Source organism: Cnephaeus nilssonii, assembly GCF_951640355.1.
Source record: "Cnephaeus nilssonii genome assembly, chromosome: 12".
Taxonomy (NCBI): domain Eukaryota; kingdom Metazoa; phylum Chordata; class Mammalia; order Chiroptera; family Vespertilionidae; genus Cnephaeus; species Cnephaeus nilssonii.
Window position 1 is genome coordinate 68,225,584 of NC_137083.1, and position 22,108 is coordinate 68,247,691.

The following is a 22,108-nucleotide window of genomic DNA, read 5'->3' on the forward strand; positions in this document are numbered from 1 at the left end:
TGCCGGGGGAAGGGTTCAAAGCCTTGTGGAATTTTACTGTCTTATGCTCCAGAAATGTAGGCAACTTGTAGTCACTCTTAAAGACGGGAAGCACAGTTTTTGGAAGGGAGACGATAAGAAACGGAGGGGTGGAGGTTGATTGGTGTAGTGGTTAGGCTTTGTTTTGTCATTGCCACTGCATTTCCGTATACGGAGTGTTTCTCAGTAGCAATGAGGAGCTCTGAGAAACTGCTGCCTCTCAGAGTCATTCGCCTTTCCAAGCATCCCAGTTCATTTCCTTCCCTCCTCTTAAGGATGGAGTTCGCGTATCTGTAGGTTTATGAAATTCGAAGGAGTATAGTGCTAGTTTACTCTTTCTTTCCCAGTGAGTTGAGTGTTAGTGGTTTTTTGGGAGAACATAGCAATTTGGTGACAGAGTACTGTACAAAGCACTGGGCCCTGTAAGGACCCCTGGTTTCTGGACCTTGTGCTGCCACTAAATGGTCTGTAATCTTGGGCAGTTGCCTCATCTCTGGACCTTTGTTTCCTTAAGGAGAATGAGATAACTGGTGATCCTGACTTCCTCTTTTATATCAATACTAGAGGCCCAGTGCATGAAATTCGTGCACTGGTAGGGTCCCTAGGGCTGGCCGGTGATCAGGGTTGATCAGGTTCCCTGCCTCCCTGCCTCCCCGCTTCCTCCTTCCCTTGCCCTGCTGCTGGTCACCCCCCATGTTCTGTGCCGCCCCCTGGTGGTCAGCACACGTCATAGTGAGCGGTCGAACTCCCGAGGGGACACTTTTCATATTAGCCTTTTATATATGTAGATAGGGTAATCGAGATTAGACAGACAAATACTTAGATTGTTCCTGAATAACCTAATGAGATGGCTCTGAAATCCTAAGGGTGAGAGGAAGATGTTTCTTTCCCATCACTTTCCATTTCCTTTCCTATCTTGCACTTTCTCTTTCCTAGATTTACTTAGCTTCTGAGAAAAAGGACAAATGATAGTTCATATTAAGCAGTTAATTAGTTAATAGCAGTGCTAAGTATTTTTAAGGCACTCAGAAATGGTTAAAAATAGGAAGTTATAAAAGACTAAGGGTCTGTCTTCATAGAGCTCACTCTGGAACCACATTGTGAATCATATGTGATAGGTGCCAGCTGAAGTTACCCAGGAGTGGAAGAGGCCTGTCTCAAACTAAGTATCCAGTCTGAGGAGAAACACTTTTTGGTTCCCCATCCCAGGAACACTCATGTGTCTCCAGGAGACAGGTTGGCTGGTGATAGGACATTTCTCTCGAGAGCTCCTTGCTGGGTGGACATCGAGTGCTGTTATATCAGTAGCTCCAGAAGGTCCAGGGCTTTGGTGTCATCCCTGTATAGTACTGTTCCCCATTATGTTTGAAAAGAATTAGGAAGGGGTCGTCCAGCGAACTTGGTGGCAGGCTTCCATTAGCCATGATACTTCGTGTAGTTAGTTGGCCACCAGTTGATGGCAGGTCTTTTTTTAGTTTTTCGGGAGAACATAGCAATTTGGTGACAGAGTACTGTACAAAGCACTGGGCCCTGTCAGGACCCCTGGTTTCTGGACCTTGTGCTGCCACTAAATGGTCTGTAATCTTGGGCAGTTGCCTCATCTCTGGACCTTTGTTTCCTTAAGGAGAATGAGATAACTGATGATCCTGACTTCCTCTTTTATATCAATACTAGAGGCCCAGTGCATGAAATGGAATTTTTTTTTTTTTTAATGTAGAATTAGGCAGGTGACTCAAGCAGTTCTTTGTCTAGATGACTGGTCAGTCTGGTAATTCTTTGATCAGGAAAATCCTTTATTTTGATGGATGGTTGGTACAGTTTTTGTTGTAACTCAAGTAAAATTAAGCTCAGTAGGTAAAAAGTAAAAATGTATTAGCCTTAAAACTTTTTTTATGAACTTACACTTTTCATTGAAATGTTACATAATAAAAGTTCTGTGGGCTCATAAGCTGGTTTCTGCTCTTTCTGTAGGTGCTGCAAAGCTGGTGGTAGCTGTGGCAGTATTTTTACTGACGTTTTATGTTATTTCTCAAGTATTTGAAATAAAAATGGATGCAAGTTTAGGAAATCTGTTTGGTAAGTTCCATTTTTCCCCCCTGTTTTAAATCTTGTTTTTGATATGAATGTCTCTTTACCACTTATCAACATTGAGTCGCGCTGTGTAGTCTGTCTGGAAAAGAAAATGTAATAATGCCAATAAGTGCGATTCATTTGAATGTTTTAAAAAAACAACAATAGAAAGTCTTAAAATCAGTTCAGTATAAAGCATAAATCTTCTATTCAACATTTTGAGTATCTTTAATGGAGTGTCTTTTATACATGCTTAGGGTCATTAATCAATGCATTATAAATGTGCATTGTGGAAGATATCACGCTGTTTGAGCTGGCTGATAGAAAATTTGGAATCAAACCTAGCCCTTAATTAAAAAGTGGTTAGGAGTCATGATTATGCATTTTAAATACCAGCCATAGAAATCCAGTTTGCTTTTCTACCCTTATTTTTCTCCTGCAACATTTTTCTTTTCACCAATTTGTTTAATGCTCTATTGTAAACATACCATTGTAAGCTCCCTTAACTCAGTTTTTAACGTTTACATTAATAAAAGAAATTAACATTTGAAATGTTTGCATAGCTGTGGCTGCTGTTTAAGGTATTAAAAACTACACTTGAAAGGTGAGGCTATGAAACCAATGAACAGTATTTTGGCCTAGTAGGCAGGAAGTGGATGGAACAACTTTCAGATCTCTGGAAGAGCGAATTGTTTTCCATAAATTAATATTGGGAGGGAAACCACAAGAACCACTTCACTTCCTCTTATATCTGGTTGCCAGACTCCCTTAAGCCAGTGCTTCTCAGACTTTACTGTCAGATGAATCTCCAGGGAGTCTTGGTAAATGCAGATTCTGATTAATTGTCTGGAATGGGGCCTTGGAGTCTGCATTTCTAACAGGCTCTCAGGTGATGCTGAGATTCCCACTCATGGACCACATTCCGAGTATCAGCTTTAGATAATTCGGACATGTAGTCATCAATTTCTGTATAAACATTCTTAGGTGCCTTTCTTACAATGACTGCTTAAATGTACTTCCTCGTATTGCACTGAATTCTGCCCTTTATGCTCCCAGGTAATAGCAGTTCACTTGCTTCCGCCTCCTTAAGTTCTCTTCCGCATTAATGACCTGTCAAATAGCTAAATTGTAGTTAGACTCCGTCAGGTCATCTTTTCACAAGTTTTTATCTTAGCAAGTTATGGACTCTTCCCTTTCAGTCATTTCTCTTAATGTACTGGTTCTTCTTCAGAACATCTGTTTTCAGCTCCCATCTTAACATGAAGTTTCCTGGGTCCAGCATCGAGGAGTTATTGCAAAGTATAGGGAGGCTTGACTTACTCCTTCTGCATGCGGTATTTCTGTTCCTGCGGAGGCCCAGCTGGTGCCTGGGAGAGTGCAGCTGGTTTCAGAGGAATGAGGGGCAGAAAGACACTGAGGGCTTTGAGGACTTGTCCAGTGTGCCGTGGGAACAACGTGGCTAGCTGATTCTGCTAACAAAGGCCATGGTTAAGGAAGAAGATTATGGGATGGTAGTTGAAGCAAGTTGAACATTTTTTTTTTTCTTTTTCTAAGTAATGGAGAGACTTCCACTGGTCTAGAGGCCTTGGACAAAGACTCAGTGAATTTCAAGTCAGTGGGAGGAGACTGAACAGACAAGAAAAGCAGGATCCTTGAGAGAAGGGAGGCAATGGGACCATTGGTACAAATACAACGTCAGGGAAAAGGCCCACTGTTCTCAGAGAGAAGAGGCTGCGTGAAGTCACTGTTCGCCCTAGTTCGGATCTTCATCTCTAGTCTGGACCGTTTCTATGAGCATCACAGGGATCTCGTTATGTTTGCTTTTTTCCTCTTTGATACATGCCTATCTCCCTGAGCTGCTTCTACTCGCCCCTCCCCACCCGTGCCGCACACTCACCATGCCAATTTGCACATGATCTAGGGACACAAACCCTGTCCTTTACTAGTATACCTCAGCCTTTGCTCATGCTGACTCCTCACCCTGCACATCTTTCTCACTCCCCTTCATCTGTGCATGCTTTCCTTTTTCAAAACTGAATAAGTGCCCCTTCTTGAGAGAAATTGTATTTCAACCTCCCTCTGTCCTATTAGAATGTATTGTTCATATTTCTGAATGTTTGTTCTAATGCATAATAGTCATATCTCATTTGGACACTGATTTTATTCTGCCTTACATTGTAGTTTCTTTTCTTTTATCCTTTTTCATGTATTTGTCTTTCCTTACCGCAGAAAAAAATCTTGAGGGCAATAACATCTTGATGCTTCACCCAGCATCTAGTGCTAGGCCCTGTAAGTAGCAAATGCTGGTTGAATGGGGAATGAGTTTTGGTAGTAGAGGACTAGGATTTTGACATGGAAAAAGAGTGTTTCCAAGATCGGATTCATTTAAAGCTGTGTTAGTTGAAAAGCTGCTGGTCATCAGCTATGAACAAATGCTGAGCTACTTTAATCGTTGCTTCTCTTAATTTTCATCTTGATTTCTCCCAATGTTGGTAACTGCAAGGCTTTACAGTGTGTGTTTTAGCTGTTTCACTCAGGCATGCTTAGGGCAGAGGGTTTATTTTCTTGTCATAACTTAAGTTGTACACTATATCCACCAAACCTTATTGGATTCCAGACTATTGAATTGGTGAAAATTTAATTTGTATGGTTATGTTTTACTTCTCATTTCAAAATAATTGAGCAAAGATGGAGATATGGTTGTCTTTGCCGTTTGTTTAGCATCTAACTTAATTTACCAAAGGGTAACAAGTTTAACTGAACATTGGGATTGTTTCTGTAATTCAGTATTGTAGAGGGACCATGAGATTAACTATGTTGGTTTTTTTTAGTTTCTTCAATTATAGTTGACATACAATATTATATTAATTTCAGGTATACAACATAGTGAATAGACATTTATATAACTTATGAAGTCATCACCCTGGTAAATCTAGTAACTATAATTCTCTTGGTGGTGAATATTACCATGTTTTTCATCTTGTTGATATCATAACTTAGTTGGTAGTTTCTATAAATTGGGATTCAGGTTGATTATATAGTACTCTTGTAGAAAAATAAAATGAACTTACTTGTAGAAAGGAAGAATGAAAAATTTTGTATACAATTAGTAGTTGAAAGGTAAAAGTCGGTGGTGCAGGGGCAGGCTAAATAGCCATCTCAGGCGGTGATTAAAGAAAAACTGCATTTATTTAAGGAAAAGGGGATGGGAGATGGGGATATCCAAAGGAAAGAGCCGCACAGCACTGAGCCAAAGAGTATTGGGTCCATGGTGGCAGCAAAAATGTACTTAGGGCAGTGACACAAGGACGGGCATAGAAGCAGCAACAGGAGAGCCCAGGCTGGGCTGCTCTGGCTCACTGAGAAGTCGGAGAAAAGGGGGCCTTGGAGACGGCTGCCTCACTGCCCATTGCTCCCCTGGCTGTACATCTTGTGGGGTCCCTTAGAGATTGGGCATACGCTGGGTCCTTCGGCCTGATGGAAATCTCTTTGGAACAGAGAGGTTTAGTGATTTGATATAAACTAGGAAATTAGCCAATGATGGCTAGGGAATGATTTCCCAGGTGGAAATCTCAGGGGAGGGTCTCAATAGAGCAGTGGTCGGCAAACTCATTAGTCAACAGAGCCAAATATCAACAGTACAACGATTGAAATTTCTTTTGAGAGCCAAATTTTTTAAACTTAAACTTCTCCTAACGCCACTTCTTCAAAATAGACTCGCCCAGGCCGTGGTATTTTGTGGAAGAGCCACACTCAAGGGGCCAAAGAGCCGCGTGTGGCTCACGAGCCGCAGTTTGCCGACCACTGCAATAGAGTATCCGTCAGCTTTCCAGGTGTGCTCTTTCAGGGTGGAGGTCCCCACTGAGTGGTCGGTGCCAGGGCAGGGGGTCATTGGTCAATGCAGCTGGTCCTGAGGCAGCCACAATGCCACTTGTCTGGTTTTGCTGCTTTTCTGGGCCGGGAGCTGAAACACAACTGAGGCCTAGATGTTATCTTCAGGGAGGGAAAGGTCAGGGGGTCTAGACCACCTAAGCAGTGATATAAAAGATCAGGGGTCCAAACCGCATGACCAGTGATAAGCTAGGGGAGGATGGGTTGCCCTGGGGCGAGGTTCTTGTTTTCCCAAAGTACTTTAATTGTGATTTAAAAAAAAAAAAACCCACAATTTTTAACAAAACTTTTTATTTTGTAGATACAGATGCACTTATAAGAAATAATACACAGAGATTCTATATACCATTTACTTAGACTGAGTAATGTCTTATAAAACTATATACACTGTCACCACCAGGATACAACTGGATGCAATCTGCCAGTCACAGTTATGATTGTGATTTAACGTAGTGTTAGTTTTCAGCATGGACATTTGGCTTCTAGTGAGAGTAATGAATACAGTCCAAATTATTTTTGCATATTGCTGCAGTAAGTACTTAATGTTCCATTGGATTGATTTATTTTTTCCCCCTTTCAGACTTAAATGGTTGAAATATTATATACATGTGTTACCTCACATTACTAAAGACTAAAGTGTAAAAGAATTATGATTTCTTTAGCCTGATTCATTGAAAGACATTCATTGATGAAACCAAATCAGAAATGTTTATTAGTATTTTTCCTCGAACTAAAAAATGTTTAAAAAAATTAAGAATTAAAGCTATCAAGGTAGTTTGAGGAATAAAAGTTGCAGAAAAGGCAGGATTTTTGTGTTTGTTTGCTGTGCCCAGGCCCTGCATGTGGAAAATATCCTGTCTTACTTTGAAAGTTTACCTGTTCGGCCGCCAGGTGTTGAAATTCTCAGAATTGCAGGCCTAGTACAGGGCTTTCAGTTTGATGAATATTGGATAAAAATTAGTTTTCATCTAGAAAGAAAAGTCTTTCACAAGTTTCTTTACCTTTAAGCATCTTCCTTTACTTAATATACAAATTAAATGGAGGTGTTGTTATTTACTTAAAAGCCTGTTGAATAAGAAACTGCTTTTCCCAAAATTGTATGTATCCCAGTAACATTTTTTGAAATGAGTAGCATTTACTGTTTTTACATTTCTTAAGTTTTACAAACAAACTAATTGGACTCTTGTAGAGATTCATCCCTGGTTTTGCTGCTGCCTCCCTTTCTTCAGCCAGACTCTTTCTCTGAGCATTTGGTGATTAGCGGTGTCTCTGAGATTCTCTCCTCAGCCCTAGTCTCACTTTAAATCCCCTGTTGGGTGGCCCCAGCCATCATTGGCTAATTTCCTAGTTGATATCTGTCCCAGATCTCATTTAAGGTTGGCCTCTGGACTTTTTCACTAGGATCTTCTCCCAGTATCTGAAAATTAACAAGTCCAACACAGAACTCATCATCCCCCCCACACACACACTCCCATCTCCTCACCAGATTATAAACATTTTAAGGGCAGAAATGATGTTTTCCTCCCCCCGCCCCCTCCCATTGGCTCATGTGAATGAATCAGTGAATGGTTCTAAAGCCAGACATCTGAGAGACAAACTTGATTCCCCTCTTTCCATCATTCCTCCATCTGGTCCATGTCCAAGTCCATCAGTGTTGCTTCCTTAGTTGTTCTGAACCTGCCTACTTCTTTCAAGCCCACCTTCACTACCTTTGTTCGGGCTGCTCTCCTTTTCTACCTGGATTACTTCAGCAGCATCCTGGTGGACTCCTTGTCTCAAGTATTGAACCCTCTGCAGTCTGTTCTCCACTCGACAATCAGAAGACTTGTTCAACTCCATGTGATCATAAGCCCCCAGACAGTCTCATTTCCGGGGATGGTGCAACATGAGTGTGGATGCTAGAATGAGATACGGCTTTGGAAATGATCTCTGCCAATTACTAATTATGACTTAGAACAGATCAAATCACTAAACCTCTCTGTTCCATTTATTTCTCTTTAAAACAGGGATGATGCTCATATCAATAATATATGCAGGAGTGCTGTTAGAGTGCCTAGCATATGTGAATGAGCTACGTTATGTTACCCCATTCCGATCCCATTGTCTTCCTCTTATCTTGTTACCATGTTAGGTATACCAGAATTCCTGACTTGAACAGCGGTTCCCTGTCAGCATCTTAAAACCTGAATTTGATATACATGTTCATTCAGGACAAAGTAAAATTGAGAATTTCCAGTTCTCAGGCGCTTAATCATTGCTTGCTAACAACTCTCTGGGCTTTCTCATTTATAAAAGTGAGAGCACTGGACCAGATGATCTCTATAATTCTTCCCCAACATTTATGACATAATTAGGGAAAATGACATAATTTGCCAAATTGATAAAACAAGCCCCAATAATTCCAGTATCCTAATTTACTAACTGATCATTTTTTGTTTCCTTCAGGTCTTTGTTTTTTTTATCCATGAATATTTTTAGTCCTTACAGATAAGCTTTGTTTTCTGTTTATTCAAACTAGAGGCCCAGTGCATGAAATTCTTGCACAGGGCGGGGGGCAGGGGGCGGGGGGAGGAGGTGTCCCTCAGCCTGACCTGCACCTTTTCCAATCTGGGAGCTCTCAGGGGATGTCCTACTGACGGGTTAGGCCCACTCCCTGTGGTTCTCTGCTTTCTGTGGGGCCTGCCTGCTCCACACTGAGGTGACTGCCAAGCAGGTCGTGCTGGGTGCTGCCTGCGGGCTGCGCTTCATTGCTCCCGGGTCGCTGAGGCAGTGCTGGGTGCTGCCTATGGCCGCGCTTGCCTGCTCCCCGGTTGGGAGCTGCCTGCAGGCCACGCTACCCTGCTCCCTGGTCGCCGCGGCGACAGCCAAGCAGGCCGTGCTGGGAGCTGCATCCTCCCTGCTGTCAGGCTCCACTGAAGTGATGAGGTTAATTTGCATACTCACTCCTGATTGGCTGTGGTTGTCGAAAAGTGATGGTCAATTTGCATATTTCTCTTTTATTAGTGTAGATGCATTCGACCTTTTCTGTTACTACAGTGCCTTTTAGGACCCCAATGGTGCATAAGATTCTGAGTGTCCTATAGGGTTATGAGCCTTCATTTACTTAGTCATTTTTCTCTTTTTAAACATTTACATATTATTTTTCAGCTTTAACTTCTGTGTTTTAGTTAGAGTGCTGGACTTATATACAGGAAATTGACAATTATCTAAAATAGTACAGAAATAAAAACTAAGTAACTATTTATAGTCCAACAGCTGGCAAACACTATGGTACTGCATACTTATTAGCCAGATCAGGAAACGGCTGCCCACAGAACTATTGATGATCTGGGCTAGGATCAGATGTTAGTGCTTTAAAAAAAGCTCTAAGTCTAGGTGGTCAGGTTGAGATCTGCTGAAATCAAGTTAAGATTTGATCAGAAGATTCTGATTACTTTGAACTGATAAATTAGAAAACTCTTAGTAATAACCTCAATTTCTTTATTACACCCAATACATGTCTATTGTAGAGAAAAGCTTTCCACCACTACCATCACTCTTGTGTTCCCTCCACCCCCAAATCTCCTAGCCCCGTGGTCGGCAAACCGCGGCTCGCAAGCCACATACGGCTCTTTGGCCCCTTGAGTGTGGCTCTTCCACAAAATACCACGGCCTGGGCGAGTCTATTTTGAAAAAGTGGCATTAGAAGAAATTTAAGTTTAAAAAATTGGCTCTCAAAAGAAATTTCAGTCGTTGTACTGTTGATATTTGGCTCTGTTGACTAATGAGTTTGCCTACTGCTGCTCTAGCCTAAGCACTAGGGTAGGTTTCTGTATATATTCCAGGGCTTTATATGCAGATGTACATGACCCCACATTGCAGCAACAACTTTTAAGTACCCTAATAGTCACCAAATATGTATTTAAAGTCATTTAAAGGTTTAAAGGGAAGTTTGAAATACGTTTGATAACACTTACATGTGGAATCAGAAAAAAACAAACTCAAGAACAGTGGAGTGGTGTTTACCGGGGGGGGGGGGGGGGGGGGGGGCGGGCGGGGGGGGGGCGGGGTGTGGAGGAAATGGGGAGGTGTTGCTCCAAAGGGCATGACTTCCAGTTATAAGATTAACAAGTTTGGGGATCTGATGTTCAGCCTGGTGTTTATAGCTATTAATACTTTATCGTGTACTTGAATGTTGCTAGAGAGTAGATCTTAAAGGTTCTTACTTCATAGAAATGGTAACTATGAGGGGATGGAGGTGAATATGATGGTAGCAGTCATTTTGTAGTTTTATAAATACATCAAATCCATCTGTTGTGCACCTTAAACTTGCACAATGTTAAATGTCAGTTACTAGTATATCTTAGTAAACCTGAAAAAATAATTTAAAAAAATATGGGTAAGTTTGTAGAATAACTTTCTGACTATGATTTAAATGTTTAAATAAAAATAAAAATGTAGAGTAAATATAACATGTTCTATCTATAATAAAATACTACCCTCCATAATTTCTGTACATAATTCCTTATATTCTGAATTTTGTAGACTAAAGTTCCTTTCTCACTGTTTTTAAAAGTGACATTCATGTTTTATTTAATATATACTGAGCCATATTCGAACGTTTTTATTTTTATAGGCCTGTTAGCTCTACATACGTTTTAAAAGTGGATACTTGCCAATAGCCTTATTCCTGCTAACAAAGTTAACTTTATTTCTCTTAGCAAGGTCAGCGTTGGACACAGCTGCACGTTGTAAGTATTTCATCCCAATAATTTGCAGATGATTTATTCTAGTTTTTTTCTTAGGCATAACAGAACTTCTGTTCGAACAATAGAGATAGTTCAGTGTGAGCAAAAACTGTTTTAGAAATTGCTTTCTGAAGTTACAAGGATGATATTCGATTGGATAGCCCACTATTCTGGGTATTTACTCATAATGAATATTGTTTTCATTAATGTTTTTAGCTTCAGTATCATAAGTACAGGAAGTGTGTAAAAGGAGAACTAGCACTGAGCAGATTATTCAGTAATGCGTTAGGCTTTTTAGTTTGTAAGCATTTGTTGTGCATGTATGCACTGAAAATGCTAAGTAACAATTCAAGCCTACCCCTCTAGCCTGAATTTAAACCATACACTTAAAAATAATTAGATAATATATATTTACCCTCATCAAGATCATATAATTTGATTCACTTATGTCCATTTTTAGCTTGTTTCCTCAGTGCTTTTGTTTTATTTAGAAGCTCAGGCTCTTTGAAACCCCCAGGGGGAAAAAATAAATCCTAGCATGTGTTTTAAGATAAGCGTATCTTGGTGATGTAAATTCCCTTGTAGTTTGAGATTTGAAACAAACTGATTATAAAGTCCGTTAACATTGTGTGTGTTTTTTTAATCTGTTTTCTTTTCCAAAGCTACAAAACCTCCCAGATACAAATGTGGGATCTCGAAAGCTTGCCCTGAGAAGCATTTTGCTTTTAAAATGGCGAGTGGAGCAGCCAATGTGGTGGGACCCAAAATCTGCCTGGAGGACAATGTGTGAGTGTTGGCCCACCTGGCAGAACAGAGGTGCTATGAAACCCAGCACTGAGCCTTTTGAAGATGTATTGGGCTTGCTTTTACTAAAGAAAAGTGATTTCAGTTTTCATTACACATTTCTTTCCCATGCCTTTAAGGAATCTTTAAAATTCTTAAATTTCATATTAGAGAGTGACATATTTATTCAGTTTCGTGGACAGATGAGGGGTTTTTGAGTGAATTCTCTAAATCTGTGCAATCCCATAGTAGAGCCATAGACCCATGTAGCTATTTAATTTGGATTCTTAAATCATATGAAAAAGTTAATTCATTTAAGTGAATTAAAATGAAAAGTTTGGTTCCTCAGTCACACTGGCCACACCTCAAGTGCTCGGTAGCCACACATGGCCTGTGCCTCCCGACTTGAGCAGCATGGAGCGTATTTGCATGCTGCAAAGTCCTGTTTCAGCAGTATTCAACCTTTGTCATCTCCTGGCACACACAAACTACTGAAGTTCTGCAGCATACCAAAACATATGTTTTGCTGATCTGACCAGAAAAAATAAAAAATGATTTTGATTCGTTCACACCAGTCAGCTATTGTTGTGTTGGCTGTTGTCATTTTTCACTTGACAACCTAAGGGAAAAGAGGCCAGTGCCCTGACTGGTCAGATACTGCATGTTTTGAAGTTCCTGCAGCACACCTGTTGAAGATCGCTGTCCTATTTGATAGCCGTGCCCTCGCTCATGCACTGTCTTACAGACCAGCACCTTTCATTTTAAGAGTTAGAACGCTGCCTGTTGAAGTGTGAGATAATCAATTAGAACCTCAAGCCCCTGCGGCACGGAGCTGCTTGCCACTGAGCTGACGGGTTCCCTGTATCAACACGCTCTGCAAAGGATAGTTTTCAGATTTTTCAGTCTCCTACCTCATTGTCAGCTGCCATTGGTTCAAGTTTCTGCCTCTGAAGTTACAAACCTGTTTTAGTTGGCTGCTTTTGATCTGCTCTGGCCTAGAAAATTGGATATATGAACTTATTTGAATTCATATATCTAACCAATGTCTCATTAATTATGATAATAAAGAGTGAGGTAATTTTATAGATAGAGGGGAGGAAACTAGGCTGTTTCTCCCAGCATTTCATGTGTCTTTTCTTTTTAATAGAGAAGCTTTTAAATATTTATCTTAGTCCCTTTTTCAGTTAGCTACGGGCAGGTCCTATAGCCTCTTATAATGACACTTCCCTTGTACAATTAAAGCTTGAGCTAGGTGCCCTTTAAGGTCCTGACTCGTGTGCTTTCTTTCCCTCATGCTAATGATAATCCACTGCTAATTTGTTGTCTTCTGATTTCTCATTATAATAGTCCTGTTTTACTGAATTATGTACAAAAAAAAAAGCACTTGGATTTCAGTTTGTAGAGCTTATCTATAATAATAAAAGGGTAATATGCTAATTAGACCAGGCGTCATTCCGGACGTACTTCTTGACGAAGCTGGCGCCGGAGGGAAGCCAGCCCAGGTCCCAGGTGCCTGCGGGCAGCCAGAGGAGGGAAGGCCTGCTCTTGCACGAATTTCGTGCACCGGGCCTCTAGTGTTAAATAATACCCTGCCCGTTAACTTAGAATGTTCCCATTCCTGTCTTACTTTGTTTGGCTAGAAAGGCCCCAAGTTTGATTCTAAATAATAGGCAGAGCGTTCATGCCTCGCTCATTGTAGATGGGCTTTGGAGATCTCCTCTACCCACTTGAAGTAGGTATGTAAGCTTTAATGCAGACAAGAGATCAAACTCGTTTCTCCGTCCAGAATAACAGGTCACAAAGAAAAGAGCCTGAGGGCAGTAGAGTTTGGTTGTAGCAGGGTGGGAATCTCAGGTGGAATTTGTGCTTCAGTTTCTCTAACTGTAAAACTGAGGCAGGCCACTTACTCATCCTCATTCCAGGAATCATCCTGCCATTCCCATGAGAGGTTAAATAATTGATGGGATTTTATAGGGAAGCCTGTGCCATGAAATCGAATCCCTGGGAAAGGGCTGGCCAGGCATGCCTGGTGGAGACACTGCAGGGACTGGTACTTCTTCCAGTACCTTATGTTTCTAGACTGGTAGTTTTTCCAATAAGAAGTGAAAGGAAGAGCCTGAGTTTTCTTAGCTTGAGTCATTCACTTCTTCATTAAGTGATGACCGAGCGTCGTCCCTGCTGAACTGGAGCTTGCAGCTGGCGGGTCTGTATTAGGATTTCCTAAACAGCAGGAAAGGCAAGCGCATCCCCAGCTGCGGGGAGTTGCAGGGCGTGCCAGTGGGGTCAGGTGACTGAGATGAGGTTGAGGTGTCCAACTTCAGATCCAGTGAGTCAAGAGGAGTTTAATCTGAGAACTGAAGGGTAAAAGGAAGACAGCCAGATGAAAAGTAGGGGAAGAACATTCTAGACAGAAGGAAGGACATGCTCAAAGGCCCTAGGCTGGGGGAAGAGCTGGAGAGAGGGGCATAAGAGCCAGGCCAGAGGTGAAGGGATTTAGAAGTCCGGGGCAGGGCACATGCCTGGGTTGCTGACTCGATCCCTGTCGGGGTGCATATGGGAGGCAGCTGATCCATGTTTCGCTCTCATATTGATGTTTTTCTCTTTCCCTCTCCCTTCTTCTCTCTCTAAAAAGAAAAATAAAATTTTAAGTATAAGATTGTCTAACCACTAAGCTGTTCACCATAAGCCAGCAATTTTCAACCATGTGCAGCATAAATTTTTAAAACATACAATACCTGACTATTTAATCAGGGGCACTGACCTCTTTTCCCTTAGATTGTCAAATTAAAAAGTGACAACAGCCAACACAACAGCCATCTGGTGTGAATGCACTGTCTGAACCATAAATATAAAGGTCATGTAATAGAGTTGCATCTTATTGGTGAGGTTGCATAATAAGATTGCATCTGATTGGTTAGTTATTGTTACCAGAAATCCTTATATACAAGTGTGCGCACCTGATTTTTTAAAAAGTCACTTTGGAGCAAAAAGGGTAGGTAATTATTATTACTATTATTTCTGTAAATCCATTGAAATTATACCCATTTTTTTTTGTCACATTGGCACAAAATACATTTTTTGGTGTGCCCCAGCATTTTAGTAATTAGTGTATGTGTGGAGAAGAAAAAGGTTGAAAATTTCTCCCTTAAACCAATACAAAATTTAAAAAACATAAAAAGGAAAAAAAAAAATAGAGCCAGGCCAGCAGAAACTGTCGGCCATGCAGGTAAGGACTGAGATATTTCTCTAAGTGCTTGGAGAAGTTGTTGATGGTTTACAAACTCGGACATGTCATGAGTCCATTTTTGTAGAAACAACGCTGTGACTGCTGCACACAGTGGTTAGAGGAGGGAGCAGGGACGGCCAGGCCAGGGCTGCCCCAGCTCTTTGACAGGCTCTGCATGTACCCGCACTGAAATGTGTCAGCAGATGCTAAAAATACAGAAGTGGACATTTTAGTATTTTCCTAATGCGTTCCGATGACATGCAGCTCATGTGGAGACTGTCACTCCAGACGAGTGCTTCTCGGTGCGGCTGACTGCTCCCCAGGGGACATTTGTCAAGATCTGGCCACTTTGGGGTTGTCACCGCCCTGGAGGTGCTACTTGGAGGAAGGGGCCAGGGGCTCTTAATCATCCTACGCTGCACAGGACTGGCCCCTCCACATGAAGGATCAGGCCCTGGATATCATAGACCGAGTCTGAGAAATCCTAACACAGACCCAGGACAGTAGTTGCAATTAGGTTCCTGTGTCACGGTTTTAAGGATAAGCAGATGCAGTTGAGATATATATTATGGAGATTAAGGTGGATTTCGTTAGCTAGAAACACAAAAATCCTGGGTATAAACATAAGGTGTCCCACAACAAAATTGTAGCTTTTTTTACTTTTGCATTTAGAGAACCCATAGAAATTACGTTCAACATATAGCTTTTATTGCAGACATATACTCATTTGATTTTAGTTTACGTGAAGTTTATATTAGGAATAATACTTCACTTATTTTTATATAATCTTCATATTTGGTATAGGAATATATAGTAGACTGTTTTGAGGGATTTTTATTTTTTCCATCAAGGGGTCAGATAGTATTTTTGTTTTGAGGACCAAGAAGTAAAGAATAATTATTTAAAATACAACCATTTAAAAATGTAAAAAATATTTTAAGTTCATGGGTAGTAAAATTAAAAAACAAAAACCCAGCAGGTGGCTAGATTCGTACCATGAGCTGTAGTTTGTTAAACCCAGATATAAACTAATCATTTTAAGTAGTAGCTGGAATATATAGTAGGTATTTGAATCAAAACTATATTAGAAGATGTAGACTCTATATGGTCATATGATCATTTACTTTTGCTTACAGATATGGAGTGGTAGGGGAGTGGGGAAACTTCATATTCATGGAGGATAAAAGAAAATTTCAGCTTGTGTTAAAGAGTGAGGACTAACATTGATTTAAAATCTTCATTTTCAAAAATTGGTGAGCTGCTGCCCTCTTGTGGGAAGCTCTTGTCATAGCACTTCTCTGTTGCCTTTATTTCTTAGCTCTGACAGACACAGCACCATACTCTGAGATGATCTCTACTTGGAGAAGACACTGTGACAGTTATTAATTAACAAGTTAATCACAGCTGTTGCCTATTAATATTAATAATAGAGTTCACTTATATATTTCTGAAAGGAGCAGAGCAAATGCATTTTGAAACTTCCCTTCTCAAATAATTTCCAGGGTACACCATTTTACATTCCCACCAGCACATATGAGAGAGACAGTTTCTTTGTATTTTGCCAGCATTTGGTGTGTCACCTTTGAATTTTATTTTAGCTGTCCTAATAGGTATGTAGTGTGACATCTCAGTAATTTTCTATTCCTTATGGCTAATAATGTTGAACATCTTTTGTGGGTTTTTTTTTTTTTTTTGCCATCTGAATATCCTCTTCAGTTAAATATCTATTCATGTCTGTTTTCCATTTTGTTTGGATGGTTTGGGGTTTTTTGCTGCTGAGTTTTGAGGGATAGAACTGCACTCATTCATCATTTGCAACCATAGGTTAACCACAGATAAGAGGTCTATGAAAATCAGTTAGCACATTCAGTGAGAAATCAATTGGCTATGTAGAAGGACTAAGGTATTAGAGATTTTATTATTTGTGAAATTATGCACCACACATACTTTATATCAGTAAAATTTACAAATTTATATATCTATATATGTATGTATAGAAGTATAAATATCTAGACACATGTGAGTGAGTGTGTGTGTGTGTGTATGTGTGTGTATGTTCATTTTGTATACTCCTCTTCACCCCCAACTTCAAACTAGTTGTTAAATGGTGAACAGCACACCACTGGGAGTATTACTGTCACCTTTAATTTAAAATTTTAAATTACCCACGATTTTGTTTAATAAATCTAATTGAACAGAACGAACTGACAACAAGCAGATGTTTCACTACTGCCTTCCATGTCACGCATCATTGTTTGTATGTGAGATGCCCGTGGGTGCAGCTCCCGCAGGTGTGACCACAAATGACTGGTTAGATGCAGTCATTATATGCATACAGTTTACTTCTTTTTTTTTTTTTTTTTAATTTCTTTATTGATTAAGGTGTCACATATTTGTCCTCATCCCCCCATTCCCATCCCCCACCCCTCCCCTTGGATGCCCCAACCCTCTGTTGAACTTAAGCATTGGTTAGGCTCATATGCATGCACACAAGACCTTTGGTTGATCTCTCCCCCCTCCCCCCACCCTCCCCTATCCTCCCTCTGAGGCCCGATAGTCCGATCGATGCCTCCTTGTTTCTGGTTCTGTTCTTGTTCATCAGTCTATGTTGTTCATCATTTCCCCTAGATGAGCGAAATCATGTGTCACTATAGATATACTTATAAGAATTGAATGTGCGACGAGCAATAATAGTTATGCTGACAGGCAAATGAATCAGTCTGTAGTGAGTTTCTTTCTGGACCAACAGTTCTTTTGAGACCCAATATCAATGTCAACCGGTTCCCTATGAGTACATGTCGGCACTGACCCCTCAGCTCTGGATGGTGGACAAATGGTGGTAATGCAGGTCCGACTCCCTCTGGTTTGGTCTCGGCTGGACCCAGGGGCACTGCTTCACCCGGATCCAGGGGCCCACGGCCTCACCTGGACCCGGGGCCAGGCTCACCCGGATCCAGGGGCCCGCAGCCTCGCCCGGACCCGGGGCCCAGGCTCACCCGGCTCCAGGGGCCCGCGGCCTCGCCCGGACCCGGGGCCCAGGGCTCACCCGGCTCCAGGGGCCCGCGGCCTCGCCCGGACCCGGGGCCCAGGGCTCACCCGGCTCCAGGGGCCCGCGGCCTCGCCCGGACCCGGGGCCCAGGGCTCACCCGGCTCCAGGGGCCCGCGGCCTCGCCCGGACCCGGGGCCCAGGGCTCACCCGGCTCCAGGGGCCCGCGGCCTCGCCCGGACCCGGGGCCCAGGGCTCACCCGGCTCCAGGGGCCCGCGGCCTCGCCCGGACCCGGGGCCCAGGGCTCACCCGGCTCCAGGGGCCCGCGGCCTCGCCCGGACCCGGGGCCCAGGGCTCACCCGGCTCCAGGGGCCCGCGGCCTCGCCCGGACCCGGGGCCCAGGGCTCACCCGGCTCCAGGGGCCCGCGGCCTCGCCCGGACCCGGGGCCCAGGGCTCACCCGGCTCCAGGGGCCCGCGGCCTCGCCCGGACCCGGGGCCCAGGGCTCACCCGGCTCCAGGGGCCCGCGGCCTCGCCCGGACCCGGGGCCCAGGGCTCACCCGGCTCCAGGGGCCCGCGGCCTCGCCCGGACCCGGGGCCCAGGGCTCACCCGGCTCCAGGGGCCCGCGGCCTCGCCCGGTCCCGGGGCCCAGGGCTCACCCGGCTCCAGGGGCCCGCGGCCTCGCCCGGTCCCGGGGCCCAGGGCTCACCCGGCTCCAGGGGCCCGCGGCCTCGCCCGGACCCGGGGCCCAGGGCTCACCCGGCTCCAGGGGCCCGCGGCCTCGCCCGGACCCGGGGCCCAGGGCTCACCCGGCTCCAGGGGCCCGCGGCCTCGCCCGGACCCGGGGCCCAGGGCTCACCCGGCTCCAGGGGCCCGCGGCCTCGCCCGGACCCGGGGCCCAGGGCTCACCCAGCTCCAGGGGCCCGCGGCCTCGCCCGGACCCGGGGCCCAGGGCTCACCCGGATCCAGGGGCGCACGGCCTCGCCCAGACCCAGGATTCAGCCTCACCCGGACCCAGGGGCGCATGGCCTCGCCCGGACCCAGGGGCACGTGGCCTCACCCGGACCCGGGGCCCAGCCTCACCCTGACCCAGTGTCCAGCCTCACCCAGACCCAGGGGCACGCGGCTTCACCCGGATTCAGGACCCAGCGGGGTTTCGTCTTCTTGATCCCATTTCCTGTTGGTCAATTCCATCTCAGTAATTCCTTCGGCCATTTTCTCAGAGCTCCAGGGCAGCCGCCACAGAACTCGTTGGGCGGCGGGCTCGGCGAAGCTCCGGTGTGCCCGGTGCGCGGCAGCGGGCTGGTCCGGGGTGGCTGCGTCGGCCCTTGGGTCTGCAGCGGTGGCCAGTCACCGAGCGTGCGCACCTGGCCGCTTCCGGGGCGTTGAGATTCTTGAAGGACTCGGAGGTCAGCAAGCGTGGAGTCTCCCACCCCATGACTCCTAGGGGCTCGTCTGTCCGTGCTCGGCAGCGAGTGGGGCCTTCCCCTCAGCCGGAGACCGCTGGGGGAACTGCGCCGAGCACGTTCCAGGCCGCCACTGTGTCGTCTGAGCCGTAGTTCTTAAAGTGTGATCTTTGGGTCGCCGGCATCAGCATCATCCCGAGTACCCCTCTCTTTTATTCTAGTTGTAGAGCGTCTGCTCAGTCAGCCCTCCGGTGGTTCTGGATGGTGTCTGCTCCGCTCTCCTGTCGTAGACTCAAAATTGTTGTGGTGGGCAGCAATCAGGCTTCCGCCCTATGCCTCCGTCTTGGTTTTCCTTTGTATAGTTAAGTCTTGATTGTTGTTGGTGTCGCTGGGAGGAATTGTCCTCCAGGCCAATTGGCCGTGCAGATCCTCTGTGTCTATAAAGGAAGAGTTGCTGTGTAGGAGACAGATTTATGGGCCGGGTCTTGGTGCAGCAAGGCTTTGGCGCTCATTGATTCTGCCTCTGGAATGTGTCCTTTATGCGAGTGGTTGAAGTCTGGTGTCATCTCACACCGACCACTAGATGCCCTCGTTTCTGGGTCTCCAATGGTGTGTAGGTCAGCTACTACCTGAGACCACTCAGCAGGACTTACGGCAGAAACTGCAGTTTCCTCCTCCTGTCTGAGCGTCCCTAGAGCAGTCCGACTAGAACCGCAGTTTATCTGGTCAAGCTGCCATAGGGCAGGCCACCCACATGCAAAAGCCGTTGCTTGGAGCCCAGGTGTGCCTGCCAGACGTGCGGGGCGGGTCTGCAAAACGAGCGGGGCGGGTCCCAGGGTGGGGCGGGTCTCAGGGCGGGGCGGGGCCTCAGGGCGCCACCAGGCCATGGCGAGGCGAACCGCTCTGGCTGTAAGTCTGCTTTTTCTGTTTTCCACGTTTCCAAGCCCCCTCATTCCGCACTCCAGCGCAGCAAACACTGATTGCTGGGCGCACCTCCACAAGGAAGTGACTCCCACTCTCCGACAGGAAGGCCGAGAGTCGCGCCTCTCCCCGCAGGCGTCTGGGGAGCTAATCTCCCCTAGGGTTGGAACAAAAGCCACAAGTCCCTTCCCCCGACCCACGCGCCTCCGCACCTCAGTTTCTCCAGAGTTCGCTCTTTCCTCTTCTCTCTTAGCTGTAAATCCATCATTCAGCCAGCTCTCCTGTGGTTCTGGGTGGCAGACGCTCTGTGCGCGGCGAAGTTCCTTTGTTTAACTTTGAAATTGTTGTGCGCGAAGTTCCTTTGTTTGATTCTGCTGCCTTCTTGGTCCTCCTCTCTCAAAATGGCTAGAGGACTTGAGTGTAAGACAGGAAGTCTTAAGAATCCTCTAAGTCGGTGTTGGCGGTCTCCGGGGCCCCGAGGATCTCAGTGGGGAGCTGGGCCAGGTCGGTGACGCGGGTGAGCCCGTCTCGCAGAAAGATGGTCTCTTCCTTCACTGAGAGCCGCTGCGCCAAGTCCGCGGTCGCCGCCACAGCAGCTGCCGTGGCGCCCACGAGCTCATGGCCCCGGCTGCGGTGCTGGCTGAGAGGAGCCGCCGCCCGGTCTGGGGAGACGCGAGCAGGAGTCGCCGCACTCACCAGTCCATCTTTTAGTTGTTTTTCCAAAACTGCCATGCGAGGCAGCAGATCAGCCGTTCACCTCCGCCGCCATCTTCCTACAGTTTACTTCTGAGCGTAGAGAACCTTTACCCTGATAGTCACGAGGGGCATGCGCACAGTTAGGTGACACACTCACGGAAGAGTGCTCCCCACTCTTCTTGCTCTCAGATTGTGAGAGATTTGGGGAGCATCTCACTTCTACGTTCACGTCACACTTGATGTTGCAGAAAGTGCAAAAGTGTGTGTGTGTGTGTGTGTGTCTATGTGCATGATGTCCACATGTTGTAAGGATTTCTAACATAATCTGGCGCAGAGCAGCAAGAAGTAGCCTAGTCTTCTGTCCTAATACTTGTTTATATATATTTTCATTTGTGAAATTTTATTTATTTAAGGACATTGCTGTAAAGATGTCGGGCTGTTTCCTCTCACTTAATCTCCTCTGCATGACTAAACACGTGTACATGTATAATATCCCCAATCTTTTTTTGTTTTTGCATAATTTTTTGTTCTATGGATATACGTTTGTGCAATATATAATTCCAAATTTGTCTTGATTTTTTTTCTTTCAGTTTAATGAGTGGCGTTAAGAATAATGTTGGAAGAGGGATCAATGTTGCCCTGGTAAATGGTAAGAATTACTACTTTAGCTTTTGGATGTATTCAGTGGATGTTCACACGCTCCACAGAAAATATGCTCTAATATCAAGGGATCAGGTCAGAAAGTGCCACTCTGACACTGAAGCCTCCCCCCTTCCTGCTGCCCCTAAACAAATGCAGCCGTGGGTGGGGCCTGCGTGTCTGAGGGCGTGTAACACGCTGCGTTGGAAGCAGCCAGCTTCTGTGGCAGCCTGTGGACAGCTCCTCGTGGGATTGACAGGCTACACCCCATCTAGCATTAAACCGGTGAAGTCTTGCTGCACATGTTGGAATCCTAACATATGAAGGTAGATTGACATGCATGAGAGGGTATAATAGACAAAGGGTGATGGATATTGGATGGATGGGGTTGGGCGGAATGAAGAGTAAGAAATAATTGTAATTTTCTAATATTTGTCCACATTCTTCTGGCAAATTCACTAGAGTAAATAAGTTTATTGAATCTTGAACGTATTGAGTGTTCTTACAAAGTCAAATGTGAAAACATAAATCCATGAAGCGAGGCACCTGCATGCTGGTCTTCTCTGTCTGGATCACAGCCTGGTGAAGCTGTGTAGGGGCGTTAACACCAGCCACCCTGACGGGCCATCATGTAGGAAAATATTTTTACTTCCTTCACAACGAGAGCTACATTTTTGTGTTTTACTTTCTTCAGTTTCTTAGGTAAAAGGTTCCATACCTATTTGTCTATTTAATTGTTAATAA

The 22,108-nt window shown here is 44.8% G+C and overlaps 1 protein-coding gene across 2 annotated transcripts in view; it reads left to right on the plus strand.

Annotated features, from left to right (window-relative positions):
- FAM3C (FAM3 metabolism regulating signaling molecule C) overlaps positions 1-22,108 on the plus strand; it is a 58,403-nt gene that overhangs the window by 21,023 nt on the left and 15,272 nt on the right. For both annotated transcript variants that reach the window (XM_079786114.1, XM_079786115.1), the window contains exons 3-6: positions 1,990-2,094; positions 10,680-10,709; positions 11,369-11,492; positions 21,316-21,374. In XM_079786114.1, coding sequence (XP_079642240.1) covers positions 1,990-2,094; positions 10,680-10,709; positions 11,369-11,492; positions 21,316-21,374 — 318 coding nt within the window. The remainder of the gene's footprint in view (positions 1-1,989; positions 2,095-10,679; positions 10,710-11,368; positions 11,493-21,315; positions 21,375-22,108) is intronic.